General features: G+C 45.9%; 1 protein-coding gene and 1 pseudogene across 1 annotated transcript; both read right to left on the bottom strand.

The window, feature by feature from the left end:
- Positions 1 to 7,083: 7,083 nt before the first annotated feature.
- On the bottom strand, positions 7,084 to 8,403 carry LOC140221108 (uncharacterized; annotated as a pseudogene).
- Positions 8,404 to 12,347: 3,944 nt separating this feature from the next.
- LOC117835162 (cysteine-rich receptor-like protein kinase 2) lies at positions 12,348 to 17,901 on the bottom strand. Its single transcript, XM_034714540.2, has 8 exons — positions 16,943 to 17,901; positions 16,156 to 16,281; positions 15,178 to 15,305; positions 14,860 to 15,073; positions 14,328 to 14,559; positions 13,984 to 14,134; positions 13,311 to 13,618; positions 12,348 to 12,736 (listed from the first exon to the last, which is right to left on the bottom strand). The coding sequence occupies exons 1-8, from the start codon at positions 17,721 to 17,723 to the stop codon at positions 12,709 to 12,711; spliced, it is 1,968 nt and encodes a 655-aa protein (XP_034570431.1). The 5' UTR covers positions 17,724 to 17,901; the 3' UTR covers positions 12,348 to 12,708.
- Positions 17,902 to 22,940: the final 5,039 nt, after the last annotated feature.

Genomic DNA, 22,940 nt, shown 5'->3' on the forward strand with positions numbered 1-22,940 from the left:
CTTGGGTACACTACCACAGGCTTCCAATCACGAGATCGCACAAACACACAGTCAGTATCTAGCGAATCGCTCCACTACAGCACTAAATCTCTGTCGTGAAATCCTTAGCTAGAAGTGCTCCTTGTCCCATGTTTCCGCATAAAATATGCCATGACCTCCATTTTGATATAAATCCTAATGTCTATTAGGTGGCCCAGAACAAGCTCCTTGATTGGACAGGCATATGAAATGGTGTTGCATCGCACTGCAATATACCTCAAAACTCACAAATGGGAACCATATATAAGCTGCAACGGCTAAATGGTAACTCGAAAAAACAAATAAAACAATAAACCCACAAGCCTCACGACATCCATATCCCAATGACCAATCTTTTGGCCTTTGCACGAGCAGGGTCAGGGGATGCCATCATGCAATAACAAAATGCCTCATTGCTGATCGAGTGGAGAGTACACAGTGTGATCTTCGCCAAGATTTGAGACCAATTCAGAATCACTTTCCTACTCCAATCCATGAGCTCGTCCTTGTGGGAAAAGAGGGAAAAGGTGGGCCACTAAGTCTTTCCTAGATCTCCCTTTTTCTCCCCACTTGCAAGAGCCCAATGACCTCATGAGATCCCCTCTGCCATTGATGAACGCAAATCTGTATGGAAAAGAGCAGGCACACCCTTTCCACTGAGCCCCCCCTTTAGTTTTTGGAACTACTTGGTATTGGGGGGATGGAAAGCCATGGCATGGCTGGGTCCAAGGAGATTCGGGAGCGCATCATCTTATATATGGCTGGTAGAGTACAATGGTGGTCCAGACCTACTCCGGCTCTATAGGTTTTTATGCCAAGAAAGAACAATCCATGCTCTGTTTCTCCTCCCTCCAGTCCTCCACAGTGAGCAGTGTGCACCACTGAGGAGAATGCACCATGCAATTTGGTGGTGATAAGGGACAAATTTATTGGTTCTCCAAGAAACAGGTGGTCAAAGATTTACCAGATTATGATACTCTTCTCAATATGTAAATATGTGTCATTTTGGACAAGGTTAGGTAAAGTCTAAACTTTGACCACTAGTATGAGCAAATATATTTCGATAGACAAAATGAAAACTAATATGCCCGCCATAGAAATACTTTCATATACTATATATTCATAGTGTTAACTAACCTACTGTGGTGGAAAATTTGCAATCAATGTTGCATTCTGGAGACAGTGGCTGAGGAAAGTTGTATACTTTCATATACTATATTTTCAGAAAGTTGTATACTTATATGCCGGTAGTATTTGTAGGAATAATCCTTCAAGGCTGAGGATACTTTTACCACACTGTTTATGAAGATAAACATGTGCATTTTTGGCTTTCTGAGAACAGCAAAACAGTAGGAAAGTACGCTTGAAATCGCTTTAAGTTAGCTGACTTACAGATCAGGCCAGGGCTCCATGCTCTCTCTTTTTGCGTGGGACAACGCCGAGGAATTTGTCGAGGCGGCGAACAATAACAAGACAACTAACTACATTTGCTTTTTCCCTCCATGAGATGAGCCAGTCCATTGGACCGATGGATAATATAACTGAGCAGGCCAAAAAAGCGCTTGGGCACTCTACATACGATGTAGACACCATCAGATACATGTCAATTTATTTATGATGGATCCAGAATACATAGATATCTTGTATCATCAATAGACAAACGGACTGGAACTATATTATAAAATGAAAACGTGAAACAGTCTGATAAACAGCTCCATACCTGAAGTCCGTCCTCCAAGTGCAGATGATTTCATTGTCAGAGCATAAGTTCTGGACAGATCCTTATATCATACCTCAGAGGAAGCAAATTCCCTGGCAAAGATATGGCAATGATGTCACAGAAAAGTAGGCATACAATTTCTCAATTTCAGTTATCTGTAAGTTATGGGACCATCACAGAACTACTCGGGAAAAGGAATTAGGAACACAAAGGAGCACATAAAGTTAGGATGAGGTGCCTTTTTCTTGTGATGACTGCACTTGATCAGCATGCAAATCTTAGAATCAGATCAGTTAAAAAAGTTGAGTTAGCAGTGGTTGCATTATAAAAGACAATTGAAGATCACACAGCACATCTACTATAAGCTAATATCTAATCAGGGAAGAAAGTTCCCCTTTATTTCCCTTTGGTATCCTTGATAGGTATTCCGAAACAGAGGATAGGGCAGAACAACAATTACAGAGATGGCACATTTTTCAAATGGCCATGCTTCTTTTTGGTGACATGTTCACCACTTGCATGATTAAACAACAGATGCTGTCACATACTTGATCAGATGGTCCCGGCCTCTCTTATCAACTTCTGATTTATTCATTGAGATTAGTTGAGGTCTTATCATGCTTAGTTGTATGTGTTTCCGCTATTTCCTTTTCATGCTTGGACACTTCCCGGCATACCAATTTGGTCAGGCTTAACATGTCTGATAGGAAATGAACCAGCCAGCCTTTACCAATCAAGCTAGAGCCACCCTTGTTTCTTGCATGCTGTTTTCTCACTAAATTATTCATATTTGCTTATCCCCCTTAAACTGAAAAGCCAGTCTTTCATGTCTGCTTTGGGGTACTGCTAATAATGAACATTAAAATATTTACTGGATACATGTTGTTCCCAACCATGCGTGTTGCAGAGTGTAGTATATTGCTATGTTTACACGCTTATGTCCTCGCTCTTATGAAGCACACAAAGTACAAAGACAGAAGAAAGACAAAGATTGTCTTCAGATGGATATGGAACAGCTGTTTTCAACTGTTTTTTAAACCATATCCTGTAAGTATGAGGGCAAAGGAAAGAAAGAGAACGCTTGTTTCGTCAGGAAGTACAGAACATAAACTAGTTGTTAACTTCCCAGACTAAGTGAATAAACAATGAGTGTTAGAAGGCAATGCACTGTTTGTTTCCATCGCATATTTGATTGACATACGAAACATTTTTGCACTATAATTTGTACCGTGGTACACTTATCATACTCGATTGAGTTTATGATGCCAGCCTGTGATTTATAAGCTTAGCACAGGGTTGTCTTAAGGAAGGTTCTATCATGGTCATGTCATATTTTAAATATTGCAACTGATAGCTCGTTACTGAAAGTAAAGGCAACATGCAAAGGCTCTACTTTCCGCAGCCTATAAGCAGAACTGCTATCACGTAGGAACATCGTCATCGACCCAATCTCAATAGTAAATGAAAGCAAATGAAGATGTGTGGAATAATATTGGATTGATAGAGGGATAGGTGTACATATATATAGGGTGAGGAGATCTTGAGGTTTATAGAAACAGAACCAAACAAGATCTCCTTATATCCCCAGGGCCGGCCGGCGCTAGGCGCCTGGGCTCAGGCCCAATACACACACACATACACCACAAATACAGGTTGTCTAACACGCCCCCGCAGTCGAATAGTCGATGCATCGAACATTCAGACTGGACTGGAACTCCGTGAACACTGAAGATGGCAATCCTTTGGTGAAGACATTAGCGAACTGGGAAGTTGTAGGAACATGCAGGACGCGGATGTCGCCAAGACCGACGTGCTCCCGAACAAAATGCAAATCAATCTCCACATTTTTGGTGTGCTGATGTTGAACGGGGTTCGAAGACATGTAGATAGCACTGACGTTGTCGTAGTATACCAAGGTTGCACGGCGCAACGGAGAGTGGAGCTCCGCCAGCAGCTGGCGTAACCAGGTGGCCTCAACCACGGCATTGGCCACCGCACGGTACTCGGCTTCAGCACTAGATTTGGAAACTGTATTCCGCCGCTTGCATGACCAGGAAACAAGATTATCCCCAAGGAAAACGGCATAGCCCAAGGTGGATTTGCGCGTATCAGGACAACTAGCCCAGTCAGCATCAAAGTAAACCACCAAGTCACACTGTGAAAAGGGACGGATCACCAAGCCAAGATCCAGGGTGCCGCGGACATACCGAAGAATGCGCTTTAGAGCAGCAAGATGAGGCTCCCTAGGATCATGCATATGAAGACACACCTGTTGAACAGCATAAGCAATATCCGGCCGAGTGAAGGTGAGATACTGCAGAGCACCCGCAAGATTGCGATAATCAGTGGAATCAGCCAACGGAGGTCCATCAGCAAACAACTTCGGATTCAGGTCGATAGGTGTGGTGCATGGCTTGCAATCCGTCATCCCAGCACGATTGAGGATCTCAAGCATGAATTGCTGCTGAGAGAGAAGCAGACCAGTCCCATGACGCTAAACATGCATACCCAGAAAGTGGTGTAGCTGACCAAGATCTGGAGACCACTGATGGTGCGGCACAGGAGAGCCGTAGAAGAAGCAGCGAGCACGATGTCATCCACATAAAGCAGAAGATAGGTCATGTCAGCTCCGTGACTGCAGACGAACAACGAGGTGTCGGACTTAGCTTCCACAAACCCGAGCTGAAGTAAGTGAGAGGCGAAACGACTGTACCATGCTCGGGGCGTCTGCTTGAGCCCATACAAGGACTTGTTGAGGCGCCACACATAATCGGAATGAGCAAAATCCTCGAAACCGGCGGGCTAAACACAATAGACTGTCTCTGATATAGTACCGTGCAGAACAACGTTCTTCACATCGAGCTGATGAATAGGCCAGCCACGGGAGACGGCAAGAGACAACATAGTCCAGACAGTGGCAGGCTTGACCACCGAACTGAAAGTCTCCGATCGACGTCGGAGCGCTGGGTGAACCCGCGGAAAACCTACTGCGCCTTGTAGCGCTTGAGAGAACCGTCAACCTTGTACTTGTGCTTGAAGACCCACTTCCTAGTCACCACATTGGCCTGAGGAGGGCGAGGGATCAAGTCCCTGGTGTGGTTGGCCAGGAGCGTTGAGTGCTCCTCCTCCATAGCCGCGCGCCAGTTAGGATCGGCGAGCGCAGCTTGGTAACTTTGTGGAACGGGAGACAGCGAAGAGACCTGAAACAGAGCAGGCAGGCGAAATTCGAGCTTACCGCGTGTGGTCATGGCGTGCCGGTTGGTCACTAGAGGTGTTGGAACAGCCCCAGCAGGGAGCCAGGACGGAGCGGCAGGAGGCGAAGGCGTCGTGGGTGCAGATGCAGGCGCCCCCACAGGCAGCCCTGCTGGCGGCGCGGGCACCCCTGCGGACGCCCCCGCAGGTGGTGCAGACAGCCCTGCATGCAGTGCGGGCGCCCCCGCAGTGGCACAGGCGGGAGGCGCAGGGGCCAGCTGCGCCGCAGGCCTCCGAGAGTAGATAAAGTTGTCGAAGCGCCGCGATGGGATGGCTGGAGACGCACGCGGCTCGGCAGCTGGCGGCGAGTGCGATTCGGCGGCGCGCCCAACCCGTGGTGCGGGAGCTGACGAGGGCCGTGACGGGGCTTCAGGCGATGCCGCTAGGACGGCGACTGATGACGCTGGAACAACGGGCGAGGGCGGGAAGGCATCTAGGCCCGGCGGGGCTGCAGCCATGGCCGCCTACGCAGGGGCCGGGTGCAACGCCCCGGCGAAAGTGGCGCCGCCAGGAACAGCTGCACGCGGGACCTGCAGGGAGAAGATGCTGTGGCGCTGGGAGCGGCGGCATAGGGCTAGAGAAATCCACCAGGAACTCAAAGTCCTCCTGAGCAGGAGGAGAGGGCCCTTCGGCGAAGCGGAAGGAAGCTTCATGGAAAATGACGTGGCGTGAGATGATGACTCGATTGGACTGGAGATTGAGACAACAGTATCCCTTATGGTGGGGGGAGTAACCGAGGAACACGAACATGGCCGAGGAGTGAGCTTGTGAGGAGCTGTGGCGGAGAGGTTTGGGTATCATTTACAACCGAAGACGCAAAGATGCTCATACTTTGGGGCAACGCCAAAAAGAGCGAAGTGAGGAGTAGAGAAGTTAAGCGTCTTGGTAGGGAGGATGTTCAGCAAGTAGGTGGCAGTACTTAGAGCCTTGACCCAGTAGGAAGGGGGAACACTAGCCTGGAACAGCAAGGAGCGAATGGCATTATTAGTGGTACGAATGATGTGTTCAGCTTTACTGTTCTGTGGCGAGGTGTAAGGGCAAGACATGTGAAGATGAATGTCGTGGGTAAGGAAGAACATGCGAGCACTGGAGTTATCAAACTTGCGGCCGTTGTTGCACTGGACTCCCTGGATGGTGGCGCCGAACTGTGTAGCAATATAGGCAAAGAAATTGGCGAGAGTAGTAAACATGTCAGATTTAAGCCGCAGCGGAAAGGTCCACAGATAATGTGAGCAATCATCCAACATAACCGGATAATATTTGAAACCTGAGACACTAACAATAGGTGAGGTCCACATGTCGCAATGAATTAACTAAAAATTACGAGTAGCCCGAGATGATGACACATGAAACGGGAGGCGAGTGTGGCGGCCTAGCTAACAAGCATGACAAGTAGAATCACCAGCACCTTTATTACAAGGGATAGCAGATGAGCGCGCTAATGTAGACAAAACTTCATGTCCCGGATGACCGAGATGTCGGTGCCAAAGCGAGGGTGTGGCGGCAGCAAGGAAGGACGACGCCGGCAGCCGTAGCGGGTATAGGGGACCGGAGCTATCACATCGGATGATCTCTCCCCGAGAGGGCAGATCCCTCACAGAACAACCAAGAAGGTCAAACTCCACGAAGCAGTTAATATCGGAAGTAAACTGACGAACGGAAATAAGATTCTTAATAAGGTTCGGTGAGACAAGAACATTATTAAGGCGAAGCTTATGTGAGAGGGTGGTGGCGCCAGTGGAGGTGAGAGGCAAAAAGCTGCCGTTTCCAACAATAATGGAAGATGGAGAAACCGAACTAGAGATGAAAGGACGCGAAAGGATACCAGCATCGGATGTCATGTGGTTGGTGGCACCGGAGTCGAAGTACCAATCATGCTACGGCAGCCGCTGAAGCGGCATGGTGCTGAAGTTGGAGGCGAGCGTCTGTTGGTCCTAGCTGGGAAGACCGGCCACGGAGCTGTAATAGCCCGCCGGCGGGATGGCCCACTGGCCATATGGCCCGGCCAGCAGGGCGTGGGGCTGCTGCTGGGCTAGCAGTGCCTGTTGCTGGGCCGCCAGGAGCTGCTGCTATTGGGTGGCGAGGGCCTGCTGCTAGTGTTGCTGAGCCAGCAGCGCCTGGTGCTGCGTCGGAGGCCCAGGGCAACGTGCCGGCCCAGGAGGCGCCCTAGTTCCGGGCCACATCTGGACCAGGACGTAGTAGTTGGGCCAGGAGGTGTTCTGGGCCGCGCCAGGGGCGGCCGCGCCTGTGGAGCTGGATCCGTCGGTGGCGCCACCGCCGCTGTTTTTGTTGGAGCCGTCGGTGTTGCCCTTGCTGCCGCGCTTGCCGCCCCCGGAGCCGGATGCGGGCTGTTGCTGCTGCTGCTTGGGCGGCTGTGCTGACGAGGAAGAGCCGGAGGTGGAGCTGCCGGTCCGAGAGGAGGCGATGAAAGCGCCGGCGGACGCTATCTTGGCCATGGTGAGCTCCTCCAGGAGCAGGTCGTTGCACGCTTGAAGGAAGGTGGGGAAGGGACGACTGCGTCGTAGGTGTCGCGCAACATCCTTGTAGCGCTCATTGAGGTCCCGAATCACGTTCAGGACAATGGTTCGGTCCGTGATGTGCTCGCCGAGGTCGCGAAGGGAGTCGGCCATGGTCTTAAAGCGGCGGCACTAGTCGGTGATGGAGAGCTCCCCCTGGGAGAAGTTGCGAAACTCGGCGTCGAGGAAGAGAGCTCGCGTCTCTTGATTGCCGAGAAACTGGGACTCAAGGGCGAGCCAGGTGGCGCGGGCGATGGCGTCGCGCTCCATGACGGCGTTGGCGAGCTCGCTGGATAGCGTGCCCATGAGCCACGAGCGCACAACGCAGTCCATGCGGACCCAATCTGGAGACTCGGGTGCGACCACGTCAGAGAGAACGTGACTTTCCAAGGAGTACTTCCCAAGCATCATGAGGAAGGACTCGCGCCAGCGGGGGAAGAAGGTTGATGTGACGTCGAGGACGAGGGGAACGAGCGCGCGGATATTCTGAACCACCACGGCTTGCGGGTGGAGGTTGATGATTGCAGCAGCTTCATGGAGGAGAGCCTAGATGGGGCCATCCGAGGGAACGGAGCCGACGTCGTCACCGTCGTCCTTGTGGTGGGGCTTGGGCGGCCGCGGCGCCACCTTGGCGCGTTCGCGGGCGGCGAGATCCTAGGCAGCGATGGCGCGAGCGGCGGCCGTGTCGCGCTCCTTGTCAGCAGCCTCCGCCTCGCACTCGGCGGCCTCGGCACGAGCGATCGCGGCGTCGCGGGCTTCCTAGGCGAGCTTCACCTAGGCAGTGCGCTCCTCCTCAGCGCGCTTGGCAGTAGCGAGATCGAGGGGAGTCGAGTCTTCAAGGTTGGAGACGGCGCCATCGGTGGTTGCGCCGTGGGCGGGGACGGAGGCGCTAGCCATGGGTGCGGCACCAACAGATCGGGCGCACAAGGCTGGAGCGGTGGCGCGCGGGTGGCACGCACATGGGAGAAGAGGAGCGGCGCCTGGTGGCTGCGCACTAGGGTGCGGCGCCGGAGGCAGCACGCTAGGGTGCGGAGGTGAATCAGGTAGAAACCCGGACTCGTGATACTATGAAAGCAATGAAGATGTGTGGAATAATAGATTGTATTGATAGAGGGATAGGTGTACATATATATAAGAGTGAGGAGATCTTGAGGTTTATAGAAACAGAATCGAACAAAATCTCCTCGTATCCCTCTAGCTATCCAGGGCCGGCCGGCGCTAGGCGCCTGGGCTCAGGCCCAATACACACACGCATACACCACAAATACAGGTTGTCTAACAGTAAATACCACCAATTAGTAGTATCAGTAAAGTCTGAAATCCAAAAAAAAAGATACAATTTTCTCAAGGTGGAGTTTTAATTAGAACTACCCTTTCTCAAGCATCAACATCTACTGTAACATAGGATGCCTTAAATCTATATCTGTTCTAGTTTACCTGATGTTTATGTTCCATATCATAGATGATAGATAATCCAGTGGGCAGCTCAGCTAAGCTCCATCAACATGACTCGGTGCCCAGGCCCCAGTTTGGTCACCTCAAATTACATCATTGAAACGGGCAATTCTTTCTGTGCTGCATGAGGACAAGAACATCAGAAACACATGCTGAGAATCTGCATCGTCAGAAACTGTCAGATCTGCATAAACATGTATATACCCCTTTGTCCCAGCTTAGCTTCCATCATTTATATACCCTGTATATGCTCTACAAGTTGTATTTTCCAGTAAATTTAAAGTCAGATCAAAAGCTGTCCCATTCTGCCTGGATTTAAGTAATCTGGTTTCAACGTCACAGTGCAAATCATTCATCTTCCTGAATGCATAAGCAATTATGTGGAGGTGCGGCGATATGATTCCGAAGTTTTATCTTCATATGCAATATTGTAACAAAAGGACAGAAAAATCGGTTGCAAAAGAAATTTGTTGGTGATATCTCAATATTATAGCACAAAACAGCCATATGATCATTATCTAACAGGTCCCAGGTGCTCAGCATTGCACCAGCAGCACCTATCATTGTGGTCCAGGTTGCTGTCAAATTTTTACTAGTGGCCAATTCTTATGCAAGAGTTACTTCAGCCCTCCAAACTTGTTGCTATGGCGGTAGTGATGCCTGATAACTCATTAAGATCTTCCTAGATTACTAGTTCACTTACAGTCAAGTGAATTGTATCAGGAAACATTGAAATATTACTTGGTGATATGTCTCCTTTCACAGATATATGCTCCTCATTTTAGAAAAGCTCCCTATGGAATGCATTTTTACTCAAAGTTTAACAGATAATGATGACATTTAACCTAGCGAGTACATGTCCATCTTTTGGCCCCATTCATTTAAGTTCAAGGACAAACTTTGGAAATCATTTTACTGTCAAGTTATTTCAATTGAACATATTTATAATATGCACCTTTCTGTCTCAGGTGCATCTGTAAGCTACTAAACTATCTCCACAGAACTCTTAAGGATCTAAAATGCATGCATAATAAGATAATAAAATCATGAATTATATGCACGTTCATTAACTCCAGTGCATTCAAACTGAGAGCATGGAAGGTAAACACAGTACACAGGCGTGCTAAACTTTGTTCTAGAAGCTAGATGGTTAGCATCGATTTCACTTGGCTTGGTTTGGACACAATAAGCCAAACAAGGGTGGTAGGATTCAGCACAAAAATCAGGATACAGATAGCTCAGAAGCAACTGAAAAGAATCAGCAAGGTCTGCCCGAGGACCCCCACCAAACTATTCAAGAAATAACTACTGTTCTTTATGTTTGACTAGAATTGATGTCCAAGCTGTTGGCAAAGCAGTTTGTACTTCTTAGTATAATAACTATCTAACAGAATGACCACTAAATAAAAAGACACAGATAGGTTGGAGAACATATTAGGTGCTCCAGGCGACCAGGCCTATTAGGTGCTCCCGTACTCCCGTGATTAAAAATACATCACAAAGTGTGTAAACAATTCAACCAAAAATATGAGTGGATAGAGTATGCGATAATATATTTTCATGAAAAGTTTGAAGTTGAACAAATTATTGTGCAAGGAGAATCAAAAAAGAGAAAATCAGCATGTAATCGGGTCGGATGAACTGTTCATATGAATCCTTGCACGAAATTTGTTCAACTTCAAATGTTACATGAACATAGATCCTTGCATCTTCTATCTATCCATAATTTTAGTTGAATTTTCATGCACTTTTTAGTGAGTTATTTTTTGTGGGAGTATGGGAGTACCTGATATGGCTGGAGCACTAGAATCGTTCTCAATAGACCTAGTGCAAAGCAGAGCTTTGGTGTTAGTATGTGGCATCATGCAGTAACAGACGTGCAGGACAGGCAAATTGAGCAGAACAGAACTTTTATAACTTGTTTTTATGTTTACTGTAATCTTCATCAATGTAGCACCATAACTTTGCATATTAAACCTTACCTACAAATTCACCAATAGTGAATGCCCACGTATGTAAAAGTTTTCAAATGTCTTCCATATATATTGTATGTGGGGAGCATTTGAATTCGTGATACTTCAAAAGTATAACAAGTCAATAATAACAAACCATAGATAGTAGTATGGTGAGATTCCATGGCTACAGAACCTTGTCATAAGATTAACTACCAGATAACTATTGTATTTTCTCGAGAAGACACAACAGAGCAACATATCATCCATTAAGGAAAAAAAAGAGTTAGCATAACCAGGACAGAGGATAGGTGCAACCAAATTATCTTAAATTTGACCAATGATATTTTACAAATGCTTGGACCAGCCATATGAATAGCTTCATCTTGAAAATAAGTTAAGTGCTTCATAATACCTGTTGGGCGTGTGTGGGTGTGGGTTCTGTACTCGAAGTGGGTCTTAACCACACTCGTACTCTTTTTTATACTTAATGAAATGACACGCAGGTCTCATGCGTTGTTCGAAAGAAAACAAAAGTTTTACTAATATACTATAACAGAATGTGATGGTAAAAGTTATGCTCTTGAGGTTGTCAATGTCTGTCCATAGCATCAATTGTGACAGGTGGGAGTATGTACCAGCTGCAATACGGAAATTTTTTAATTTGTTGATACGTCGTCTTCAGAAATGCAAACCATGCAACATAGAAAGGTATACAAATAGCAGTTAAGTTCCATATCTTGGTACCCAAGGTTTACAACATAGACTGTCCAAATGACAAGCAAGACAGCAGGACAGCACTCTGATCTGAAATTCATAGATCAGAACATGAGTGAGCTTAACTCTGATGTGCAAAGTTTATGCCTCAACAACCTAGTACAGAAATATAATAGAAAGCCAGCTTTCAATCATTGTGGTTGCATATCCTCTTTTCTATAATGTTCAATAGGAGATTCCACATATATTAGTTTTTTATATCTCAAATAAGAAGTGGTGGATGTGTACAATAGATCAGAATAAATTGCGCCACAGTTGCCCTATGATGCAATTTGTTTTATACAATAGAAGAGGAATTAATACGAGAGCTGGTGATCCGTCCACATCAAAGCTACAATGTGAAAACAATCACAGTTGACGAATTGTCTCTATCAAGCAACAATGTGAAACCAATTATAATGATGTGCAACAAGTTGGATGCAGCCATCCGATTACTGTCTTTATGTTGTCTGGTAAAGTCAGCTTATGTGGCACACACTAATGCACGGGAAGCAAACAAGATAAGTGAACTAATCCATAGTGTTACACCATTTGTCAGATAAAATATGACATGATAGATTATAAAAATCTTTGGGGTCAACAGACATCCACTAGTACACATATACAAAAAAAAAAAAAGCAAGGCAACTATCCTTGCTAAATGTATGATCTTCACTTCTTCAGGATAAGCAGTGTTCTCAATATGCTAATAAATAAATCCTTACATAGATGTCAGCTTTGGATAATAATTTCATCAATCAGTTCACCGGATGCATCATTTTGACAAATTATGAGAAAATGATGACTTCAGAGTTCAAGTACCACAGCTTACTTTCTGGTAGCCGACAAGACACCACTGAAGACTGAACTACAGAATAGACATTTCACATTTGCCTAGGCTGGTAAATAGTCCCCAAGTGCATCCTGAAGGCATTGGATAGGGCTTGTCCATAAAAGGTGCAGCTTTCTTATAGACTTTTCTTTGTAAATTATGACACAGAAAGGGGCTTGTCAGGATCAGGAGATCAGGAGAAATGAACTATAATGAACCACACAAAAGGGTGACCCTGTAAAAGGGAAAACATATATTTAAGAAAGGAAGGACTTGTACATGGAGGTACAGGGTTCCAATCAGCCGTCTTGCATAAGAAACAAGGATAAGGTTGCCTAGAAACTCCCTTCCCCAAACTCCACAATATGCATTTCTGCCAGGTGGATAAGTTTCAGCTGCTCATGTTGCCTTTTTCAAACTAGTTGAACAGCTAAACGAATCAATTATAAGGCTGTTCACTGTACTGCATCTCAGGATTCAGAATTCATTTTACAGCGAATGGGCTATGATACCTTATAACTAGATGTCAATGCACTTTGTAATTCTTTCTAAAAAAAATTAGTCTCTACAATGCAGACAACTGGGACAAAGAAGGTTCTCAAATAGACAATTTAAAGAAAGCACAATACTAATATGGATATAGTTACATCATCCAGGAACAAAAGGCGATATAACAAAGGATTTACACTGCTCTCGTATATACTGACACAATCAGACACTCCTTGCCATATATAGATATACCATATATGTACAGATACAAATGTTGTGGCTACATAAAAAGAAGTAAATTCGTATACAACACTTTTTACCTGGCTGAAAACTGAGAAACTGATACAGTGGCCTTGGAAGCAGAAGATGAACTGGAAGAGGATGTTTCACCTCGCACTCTACTTGTTGCGTCAATAAAAGTGGGCCTTGTGGGCTGGAGTTCTGGATCATTTCTCGTCAACAACAACACAACCACTTCTGACATCATTGGCCTTGCAGCAACAGCTGATTGAGTGCAGAGAAGAGCTATCTCCATGATTCTTTTTACCTCCTCTGGCTTATATTCTTCTGGATCTAGTGATTCGTCCACCAAGGCCATCAAGTTGTCACTTTCATACAGCTTCCAGGCCTGTGCAACCATAGGGGATGATCAAAAGGGCATCCAGCACCATTAAGTGTTGGCACATAACAAAGAATTAGTACATTCGATACACGATGATCATATGAAACAAGAACAATACTGCTAAGGCTTATGAAGACTAATAATAAACACCACGATCAGCCTATGCAGTGCTGGAATTTCGTCAATTGGCTATTAAATCTTCAGAATAATGCATATAGTGCAACCCAACAAAGGAATGCTTATTTATAGGAAAAAATTAAAATAAGCATAGATTACAGATTTATAAAATTGTGCGTGTAAAACAAGAGATATGACAGCAATATGGAGTAATGCATGCACCAAGAGGGAAGTTCATGAAGAATGATGGATACCCATTCGAGCAGGTACTGTGTTTCAGGCTCAAGCCTTGTATCGTTGCTCTTCCGACCACTTAGTATTTCCAAAACAACAACACCAAAGCTGTATGTGTCAACCTTCTCTGATAGTTGGCCATGGATTGCATATTCTGGAGCAGTGTAGCCCCTGCCCAATAGAAAAGAATATAATAAAAAATATAAGATAAGTGCTTAATTCATAATGCCATACTCCATCCAACCCAAATTACTATTCGTTTTGGCTTTTCTAGATACATAGCTTTTACTATTACCTATGTATCTAGGAAAGCCAAACAAACGGTAATTTGGGACGGAGGGAGTATTTGCTTGTTTAAACTTACAATGTTCCTGCAAATTTTGTGCTCAAATGACTATGATCATCAGGAAGGAGCCTCGCCAAGCCAAAATCGGCAATTTTTGGCTGAAAATCATCGTCAAGAAGAACATTGCTAGATTTAATGTCACGGTGTATGATACACACATGAAACTCTTGATGAAGATATGCAAGACCACGAGCCATGCCAACAATGATGTTAAATCGCTGCCTCCAATTGAGGGTTCCATGTCGCTCACCTGTGATGCCATTATGAGACATTGCACAGAGCACATGTCAGTAATGTTATGTTAACCAATTGGCTCCGCTTGGACTATCAGCAAAGCAATTCTCAAAATATACCCAAGAAATTGGAGTGGATTTACTCTAGTTATAGTTGTAGGTGGATTCAGCTAAAACTAATGGAACTGTCTAGCATAATCAAATGGGCAGTAACAGATGCATCAATAAAAATAATTTTCTCAGCAGTGATCTGAAAACCTAAGAAAACTAAGTACCAAGCATCAAATATCTGAGAATCTTAGGTTTGAGTAATATACCGTAGAGGAACTTGTCCAGGCTACCATTTGCCATGTACTCATAAACAAGTAGGAACTCAGAGCCCTTCCGAGAACAACCAAGAAGCCGGACAAGATTCCGGTGATGAACATTGCTGATCAACTTCACTTCACTTTCAAAATCAGCTTTGGCCCTGCTAGTTTCCATGACTATCAACTTTTTTACTGCAACTGTTTTCCCATTTTTCAGCAAACCCTGTCAGAAACGAAAAGCCTGCTTGTAATATTTTGTTATTTCTAAGTTTTCTTGTTCTATAATCAGCAAATTAATATAGAAGATTAGTTATATGACCAGCATACCTTATATACATCTCCAAAACCTCCTTCTCCAAGTTTACTCTTCTCATTGAAATTATAGGTTGCCGCCTTAAGATCACGATAGTAGAAACTTGTTGGACCTTGTAATTCTGTTGCTCCAAGTATATCTCCTAAAACATAGAACAGTCAGGCAAGGAAATGCCAGAAAAAATAGTTTGATCGGTTTTTCATTTGACTCTTTGCAGACAAATGTAATTGCAAAATACAGAGATAAAACCCTTTTTTCCTTTTCAAACACAGAGTTGTTATACTCATGGATGAAAACGAATATAAATAGATCAATGATAAACTCCAAGACATTTTATGCATAATATACCACTGAAAACTACAGAAATCTGCAGGGTGGGTGCACAGCTGTTGGGAGCAAAATATGGAAAAGTCAATATTTAACTAAGATCAGGTTATCAAATTTGGTTTTTATTTTACTGTGGTTCTATAATAGCAGCAAACAGTAAAGTGTAAGACATTGCTCAAGTTAAAACAAAATAAAGTACAAAAGTACTGAAGAATCAGAGTCTGCAAACAAAAATGACCAATAATTTTGCTTCTGGTAGAAAACCGAAGTATGGAGGCTATGAAAACATGTCTACATATAGATATGTAAAGAAGAATAATCTGTTTCTATTCGTTAATGTACTAGCCTGACTTATTAAGCCACTATGAATAGCCAACCAATTTAATTGGCAAGACTACCATATAAACAGAAGGCTTGGCAATCCCAAATCCCCAATACCATTGAAGATCATGTGACGCATGCCAGTATCAATAACATGATTGACAATCATTGGTGATAAAGCTAAACATGCTGCATCCAACACAGACCAATAAGGCCATAGCATTAAGAAGTGTTCTCATGAAAGGAGCAATTCTGCTAGTTTACTTGATCACCCTGTAAGAGAATTTCATGACAAATGGTGGAAATGCTGAGTCTGATAAATGCTAGGCTTCATAGCGTTTTACCTCTCCGAGGCTTTAGTTTTCTAGACCGATGTATCAATAAGAAAGTCAACAGCCCAACAAGAGACAGGAAGGCTACACCTCCCAGAATGCCGCCTATGATGGCTCCTTTCTGACTTGATTTCTTCCCTGCAAGCAATCATGCATTCAGAATTAAAAAAATTATTTCATTGGTTCCATTTGGAGAACTTGCTGTTACTTTCTATTTGAATCCTCACTACGGATAAACTTCAAGCCAAACCACTCCCTTAAGCAAATAAACTGATCATAACTTGCAGAGAAATTAGAGGACACCAAAAAAACTTCTGACATTGGATTCTGAAATGTACAAATGTATGACAAAGAAAATCCAAGGGCACTGAAATAGATATATTTGTTTGAGCATTAGAGTGTTGCTACTCAAACAAACCCCATCACCAAAAAGTTTAGGAATGCACCAATACACCAATGGGACCATTCTGGCTTAGGTTTATAATTAATATATACTTTTACTCGCAGATGAAATACCCCTTCAACAAAGCAGTACAATTGATTTCTAGAAGCGATCTGCTATGTTAATGTCAGAATCGCAAATTTTAAACTAGAATGTAGATCAGCAATGACTCATCGGGAAATAGTTGCTTAATCCATAATGCCCGAGCGAGTGAGAAACATGGGGGCACATGGCACGGTCTAACACTACAAAAACATCTCGAAGTAATTCACGCAGCAGCCATCATCCACAACATGGAAGCCTTGGTTAACAACCCAAGCAAAAACACAAAAGCACATGATACGCTAGCAGACTCACCGGAACGCAGGTACACAGCGAGGTCCACAGTCGCGTTCGCCGGGAAGAACGGCCTATCGGAGTATCTCATGTAGCAGCCGGCGTCGACGGCGCGTCCATCGGAGTTGGGCGGGCACCCATCGATGTTCCCCACCGCCACCTTGAGGCACTGCGCGCAGCCGGCCTCCCCGACCGTCTCCACGCACTGCGCCGCCGCGTACACGCCGCCTCTCGCGGCCGCCGCGGCGAGCCCCGGGGCGCGAGGCGCGGCCGCCGCGAGGTCAGCGACCAGCGCCCGCGCCGCGTCCGCGAAGCCGCCGGCGTCCACGGCCGAGCCGTTGCAGAGCTGCGTGTTTCCCGGGAGCGTGGACTGGTCGAAGAAGGCCGCGCTCTCGTAGCGGAGCGCGCAGCCGTCGAGGATGGCGCGGCCGCCGTTGGCGGCGCCGCAGGCGGCGCGGAGGCGCGCGGCGGCGGCGTCGAAGCAGGCGACGCAGTCGCGGCCCGCAACGTACGGGCGGCACTGCGCCATGGCGAACGCCGGGGCGGCGGCGCGCGGCTCCGCGGCGGTGGCGAAGCCGCCGCCGCCGCCGACGCCCGCGGCGGAGAGGTTGGCGCGGAGGCCGGCGAATGTGGAGTTGAGGGCGGCGAGGAAGGCGGACGCGGGCGTGGCGTTGTACTGGCTGCACCCCAGGTTGAGCAGCGTGGCCTGCGGGTCGGCGAAGGCGGCCGGGGCCCACGCGGAGGTGGCTACCAGGGCTAGAGCTGGCAAGAGGAGCAGGAAGCGAGCCATGCGGCAGTGCATCGAGAGGTTTGGGAGCCGGTGAGATGCGCGGGGAGGAGATGAAGCAAGAAGGCACCGTCGCCGTTGAGGTTTGGGGTTTTGGACCGCCGCGCCGCGCCGGGCGGGCGGGCGTGGCGTTGTGGGTGGGGCGGGCTGGGGGTGGTAGTGACGGGGATTGGGTTGGATTGGGAAGTGTGGAGGTGTGCAGCGGAAGGAGCAGGTCCTAGGTGATTGGTTCGAGGAGGTATAAATAACGGAGGGCTTGAATGCCTGCTGGTGGGGACACGGCATATCCAGCGTTCCAGCTGCAGATCACCGTGGAATTCCTTCTCTTGTCGCTTCTGAGCAGATACTCTGCTGATCCCGATGCAAATTTGATTAGCGTGCGTAGGATAGGAGAATTACGTACGTTTTATAAAAATGAAAGAGAGAATTTGATACTGCTGTAACTGTAATTTTTCTACGTTTCGTGCAAGGACCATCTCAATTATGAACTACGCTGTTTCCTTGGCCTCTGGTAACTCCGAATTAATTTTATTTATGAGTGCAAAACGTATGAAATTAGTGTAGAGTGAAGAGTTAGTCTCGCTCACAGCACAACCTTCAAAACGGTCTATATACCATGTCAACTTTTAAGTTAGCAACTGACTTGTACCATTGGAGACGCCTTCAGGACTATAGCCTATAGGAAGGCGGTTTAAAAATAGTGCAGCAGTTTGAGAAAAGCAAGAGCAACGATATACTCCTACTTGGGGTGTCAAAATGGAGCAATTATGTGCTACTTGCGTACTAGATGGATCCGACGGCTAGAAGCAATTGGAGATGGTGTGTTGTGTGCCGTGTCTTGCCGTGCCAAAGAAAGCAAGAAAATGAGGTATGAGATGTGATAAAGTTATAAGACCACTCTCAATAAGAGTTTCGTTCTCCATAAATGAGATGCCATGTAGGAAAATATGGTGACATGGCATAAGAATTATGAAGAGAAAGAGAGGGTAAATGAGTTTCTTGGGGATTAAACTTGGTTTATACGGTTTCAGCACATGAAACTCTTCCACACCTTCCACTGAGAGCTAGAGTTTCATTTCATTTGATCTTGTATCCAATTAAAAACTTCCATGTCATACATGAATTAAATATAGTGGCTATCTATGAAACAATAAAAATAAAATTTGCATCGTAGGGGTTGTCTCATTTGAGTTTTCATTTCAATCTGGATAACGCGTCAGTTTTGGAAACAGTGAAACGAAACTTGCCATCGAGAATGGCATAAGTTGAGTGTAACAAACTACATAAACAAACTAAGGTACCGATATGACTATGCAGTATGATATGATAATATGCATTTTTTAGCAAGAATAATACTGTTTTTAGCTATATATGCTTTTCATCGGACTCAATCTGCACTGTGAGAGAGCCATGTATCCTTCGACGACCTATCTTTCAAGCCGCTTGGAAAAGAAAAGGCAAAAATATATTTTTCATCCGTATTTTGAAAAGTGTGATATTCATCCTTTATATTTTGATTGGTGCAAATAAATCCCTTAACTAATTATATCGGTGCACTAATCATTCCCACTTAACTTGACAATGGTTTAGTTCCATTTAATGGTGGTTATGTCATATAATCTGACTAATTATTGCTTAGTGATGTAATATATCGACTGACTAATTATTGCTTAGTGATGTAATATATCGACTGACTAATTATTGCTTAGTGATATGCCGAGTCAAAAAATATAAAGCCCACAATAACTTTTCAATAAATCCTCTAAATTGGTTGCTCCTAATATTTTTTTGGAAAATTAACGAAACAGGTTCATACCGAAGTGTTATAGCGATGGACTCAACATAAGACATGGCTCAAGAGTGATTAGTAAGATGGTTACATAACCTAAACCATTGTTATATGATACTAAATCATTGTTAAACTAAGGTGGGGACGATAAATACACCGGTTTAGTTAGTTAAGGGGTTGATTTGCACCGAACAGAATATGAGGGATGAATGTCACACTTTTACAATATTTAAGAGATGAAAAATACATTTTTTTCAAAGAAAAATTAGAAGACATGCCAGCGTGTGCGTATCGTCGTGCAGTGCTCATCTTTCTCACATTTCTTTGGACAATGTAATGTGTTTGCCGTGTAACAGCTGATCCGCTACCACATGACGTCATGCGCACAGCCCACACTTGGTGCGTGCGTCAAAGGTCGTCGACGTCGAGGCCACACGACCTTGATCCAGCAGCGGGTAGGTGGCCCCTTCTACGGTTGAGAAAAGCTGGCATGTTCGCTTTAGCTTATAAGCCGGCTGAAAAGCTGAAACGTCCGATTTGTTGTGAGAGGAAAACACTGTTTGGTGGCTGATAAGCCAGCTGAATAAGCTGAAGCGAACAGGCCCCACGGCTATGAGAAGCTGACCTCGGTGTTTAGGGCAGTCACAACACAAGACACTAGCTATAGTTTTCATAAACTTCATGTCATCCAAAAAACTAATACTAGATACTACTCTTCCAATGTAAACATCACTATTCCATACTTGAATTTAATACTACTCACCTCTCATTATATCTTGGATGGTGCGTAAAAACTAGATCTCATGCTAGGCCCTGTTTGGATACGGGGTGCTAAACTTTAGCACCCCCACTTTTAGTACCCTTTTAGCACTTGGGTATCCAAGCAGGTGTGCTAAAAGTGGTGTGCTAGTAGTGCTAAAAGTGGTCCCCCTCTCCACTTTTTCCCACCATTACCCTCCCCCCTCTCCTCCGCTACAATTTAAGAGGAGTAAATGAGGGGCAATGTTGTCATTTTTCACAAAAGGTGCTAAACTTTAGCACAGTATCCAAAACAGACTAAAGTGCTAAACTTTAGCACTCCATTTGAGAGTGCTAAACTTTAACATTATGCTAAAATTTAGCACTTGCTATCTAAATGGGTCCTTAATTTCCTTCTCTTTCTTCATTTCCTCTCTTGCCACATCTTCTTTTATCCTATGTGGCAGTTTATTTAATTTTATGAGCATTAATCATTGGATTGGGACTGCGGCCATCTTGAAGTCGTTTCGGAATATCAGGAATGCAACTTTACACCAACAAGGGGCAGTGAGATGACGGACGACGGGGATTGGCGCGACCTCATGGAAAAAAGACATAGCGCGTTGACGCGCGGGTGGAGGCGGCATTGTGGAACCGAGGAAACGAGGCCATGGGACAGGGACTGCGTGCAGCGTGCCGACAAAATCCCGTGGATGAACAGGGCAGCGTGGGAGCAAAACGCCAGCTCGGATCGTGTAGCCTCGCGGACCCGGACTGCACGGCTGTGCTGCTGTGCCGACGAAACTCTTCACACGCTTGCGGAGGGCGTGCACAGATGGCCGAGACGAGACCCCCAGCTGCTCAGGAGCTCAGGAGTCTGCTAACCGGCGGTCGTGCTTAAAAATTTTTAGATAAGATAGGAGTAGTATCAATGCTAAAAGTCCAAAGTACCTCCATAATTATAATTGGATAGATTACCGAGTAGAATTAATTATGCACACACGTTTGCAGTAATTGTCGGATTTCCTTATTTAGCTGAGTCTGACTCAAGCATTGATGGTGGGAGTAAATAATTGATTCGTTAAATGGGCTAGAAGGTATTATGAGGGGTTTTTTGGATTGTCTGAAAGTTATATGGACACTCTTTGTAGGACAAGTTTTGAATGCTAAACGAACAGTTTTTGTGAGATGAAGGGGGTAATGCACCGCAGCTTTGACGGAACAATAGTATGCTGTTTTTGGATAGTATGTTGTTTTTGGATATCAGTAGTAACATAGTCGCGCAAACAAACCAAAATGTTTGAAAATCGTTTCGGAGAGAGAGGGTTTGAAAATGTCTGGTTTCCTTCACAGCAAATACGCACCTACCTACCTGGGCATCAGTCAAGTTGCTTGAAAAGTTGCAAAGCATACGGGTAAAAAGAGTATTATCTGGCTGACTTTGTTAAGGTTAACCGCGTACACAGCCATTCAAGCGACTGTTTCCGAAGCCTCGCCCAATATAGGTCAACAAGGCACGGACGCACGGTGGTGCTTTTTTCGTCAACTGTGATGGTGCTCCTAGTAACGATAATAACGAGGCATAGCCGCATACAGGCACGGTATGATTACGATGAGTAGGACGTGACCGCGATGGCGCGGCACTTCCTTTGTTGCCGTGAGCTGAAAAACACTTGAAGAGAAGAGCATGCTCTTTTGGCCAACTGGTTCCCATACTCGTAGGATCGTAGTAGGAACGCCGTGAAACGAATCAAACTCGATGCAGATAGATGATGAGAAAAGCAAGCGGTAATGTGCATGGACTGGGGCAAAATGGGGCAACGGGAGAAGTACCGGTCCACGTTTCTGTTTTCGCGTGCGCTCTAGCTGATCGCCTGATCCACGTTGTCACGATCTTGATCCAGCTAGCGGCGAGCGTGGGGAGGATCGGTGGACTTCTGCGGTTGAGAGTTGAGACGGGTGGTGGCGCCGGCTACGAGGAAGGAGTTGACCTTTGCTGTTTATAGAACTCGCAGCCCTGTCGGATGTGGCGCGGCTAGTCAACGTTAATACTAATTCATATAGACCTCCTTTGCTTATTGGTCGTCCCAAGCGTGGGGGGTATTACTATCTTGAAGTCATTTTGGAATTATTAAATCAGGAATGCAACGTGACACCAAGAAGGTGGCGACGAGATGACGGGGATAACAATAATCTCGGCCGAACTCACGAAAACATCGCAAAAAAAAAAATCGGATATTTTTGTGGGAAATATGGCTCGTTGACGCGCGGGTGGAGGCGGCATGTGGAACCGGCCGAACCGAGGCTATAACCATGGTCCGGTCGTCGTCGGCCGAGCAGCAGACAAGAGAGCGACGCGGCACCAACCTGCGATCGAGTGGGACTGGGGGAGCTAGCGTCCCAACAAAATTACAAAACCCGTGGATGATGAACAGAGTCGTGGGGGAGAGATGGGTGGCAGGCCGGCAGCTCGACCGTTCGCCTGGGTGCACGAACAAAAGGCCCAGGTGCTCATAAGTCATACGTTAATAACCTACCGCAAAAATACCCCGACGCGAATCCAGGCTCCGCACTCCCGTGCGCGACTCCCCTCCTCCCCCAATCGCCCCCGAGCTTCCTTTTCCCGCGCGCGCCTGATCCGTTCCCGCGAGATTTTTTGCTCGGGCGCGCCTGATCCGAATGGGAGCCAGGAAGCTGGGCGGCGA

The sequence above is a fragment of the Setaria viridis genome, chromosome 9 (genome assembly GCF_005286985.2).
Source record: "Setaria viridis chromosome 9, Setaria_viridis_v4.0, whole genome shotgun sequence".
NCBI classification, from domain to species: Eukaryota; Viridiplantae; Streptophyta; class Magnoliopsida; order Poales; family Poaceae; genus Setaria; species Setaria viridis.

Bases quoted from the DNA above. Each gene is read 5' to 3' on its own strand.
- LOC117835162 (XM_034714540.2), bottom strand. From the start codon at position 17,723: ATGCACTGCCGCATGGCTCGCTTCCTGCTCCTCTTGCCAGCTCTAGCC. The intron at 15,306-16,155 runs GTAAAACGCTAT...TCTATGTTTTAG, and splicing joins AAAACTAAAGCCTCGGAGAG to GAGATATACTTGGAGCAACA. The intron at 14,135-14,327 runs GTAAGTTTAAAC...TCTATTGGGCAG, and splicing joins ACAAAATTTGCAGGAACATT to GGGCTACACTGCTCCAGAAT.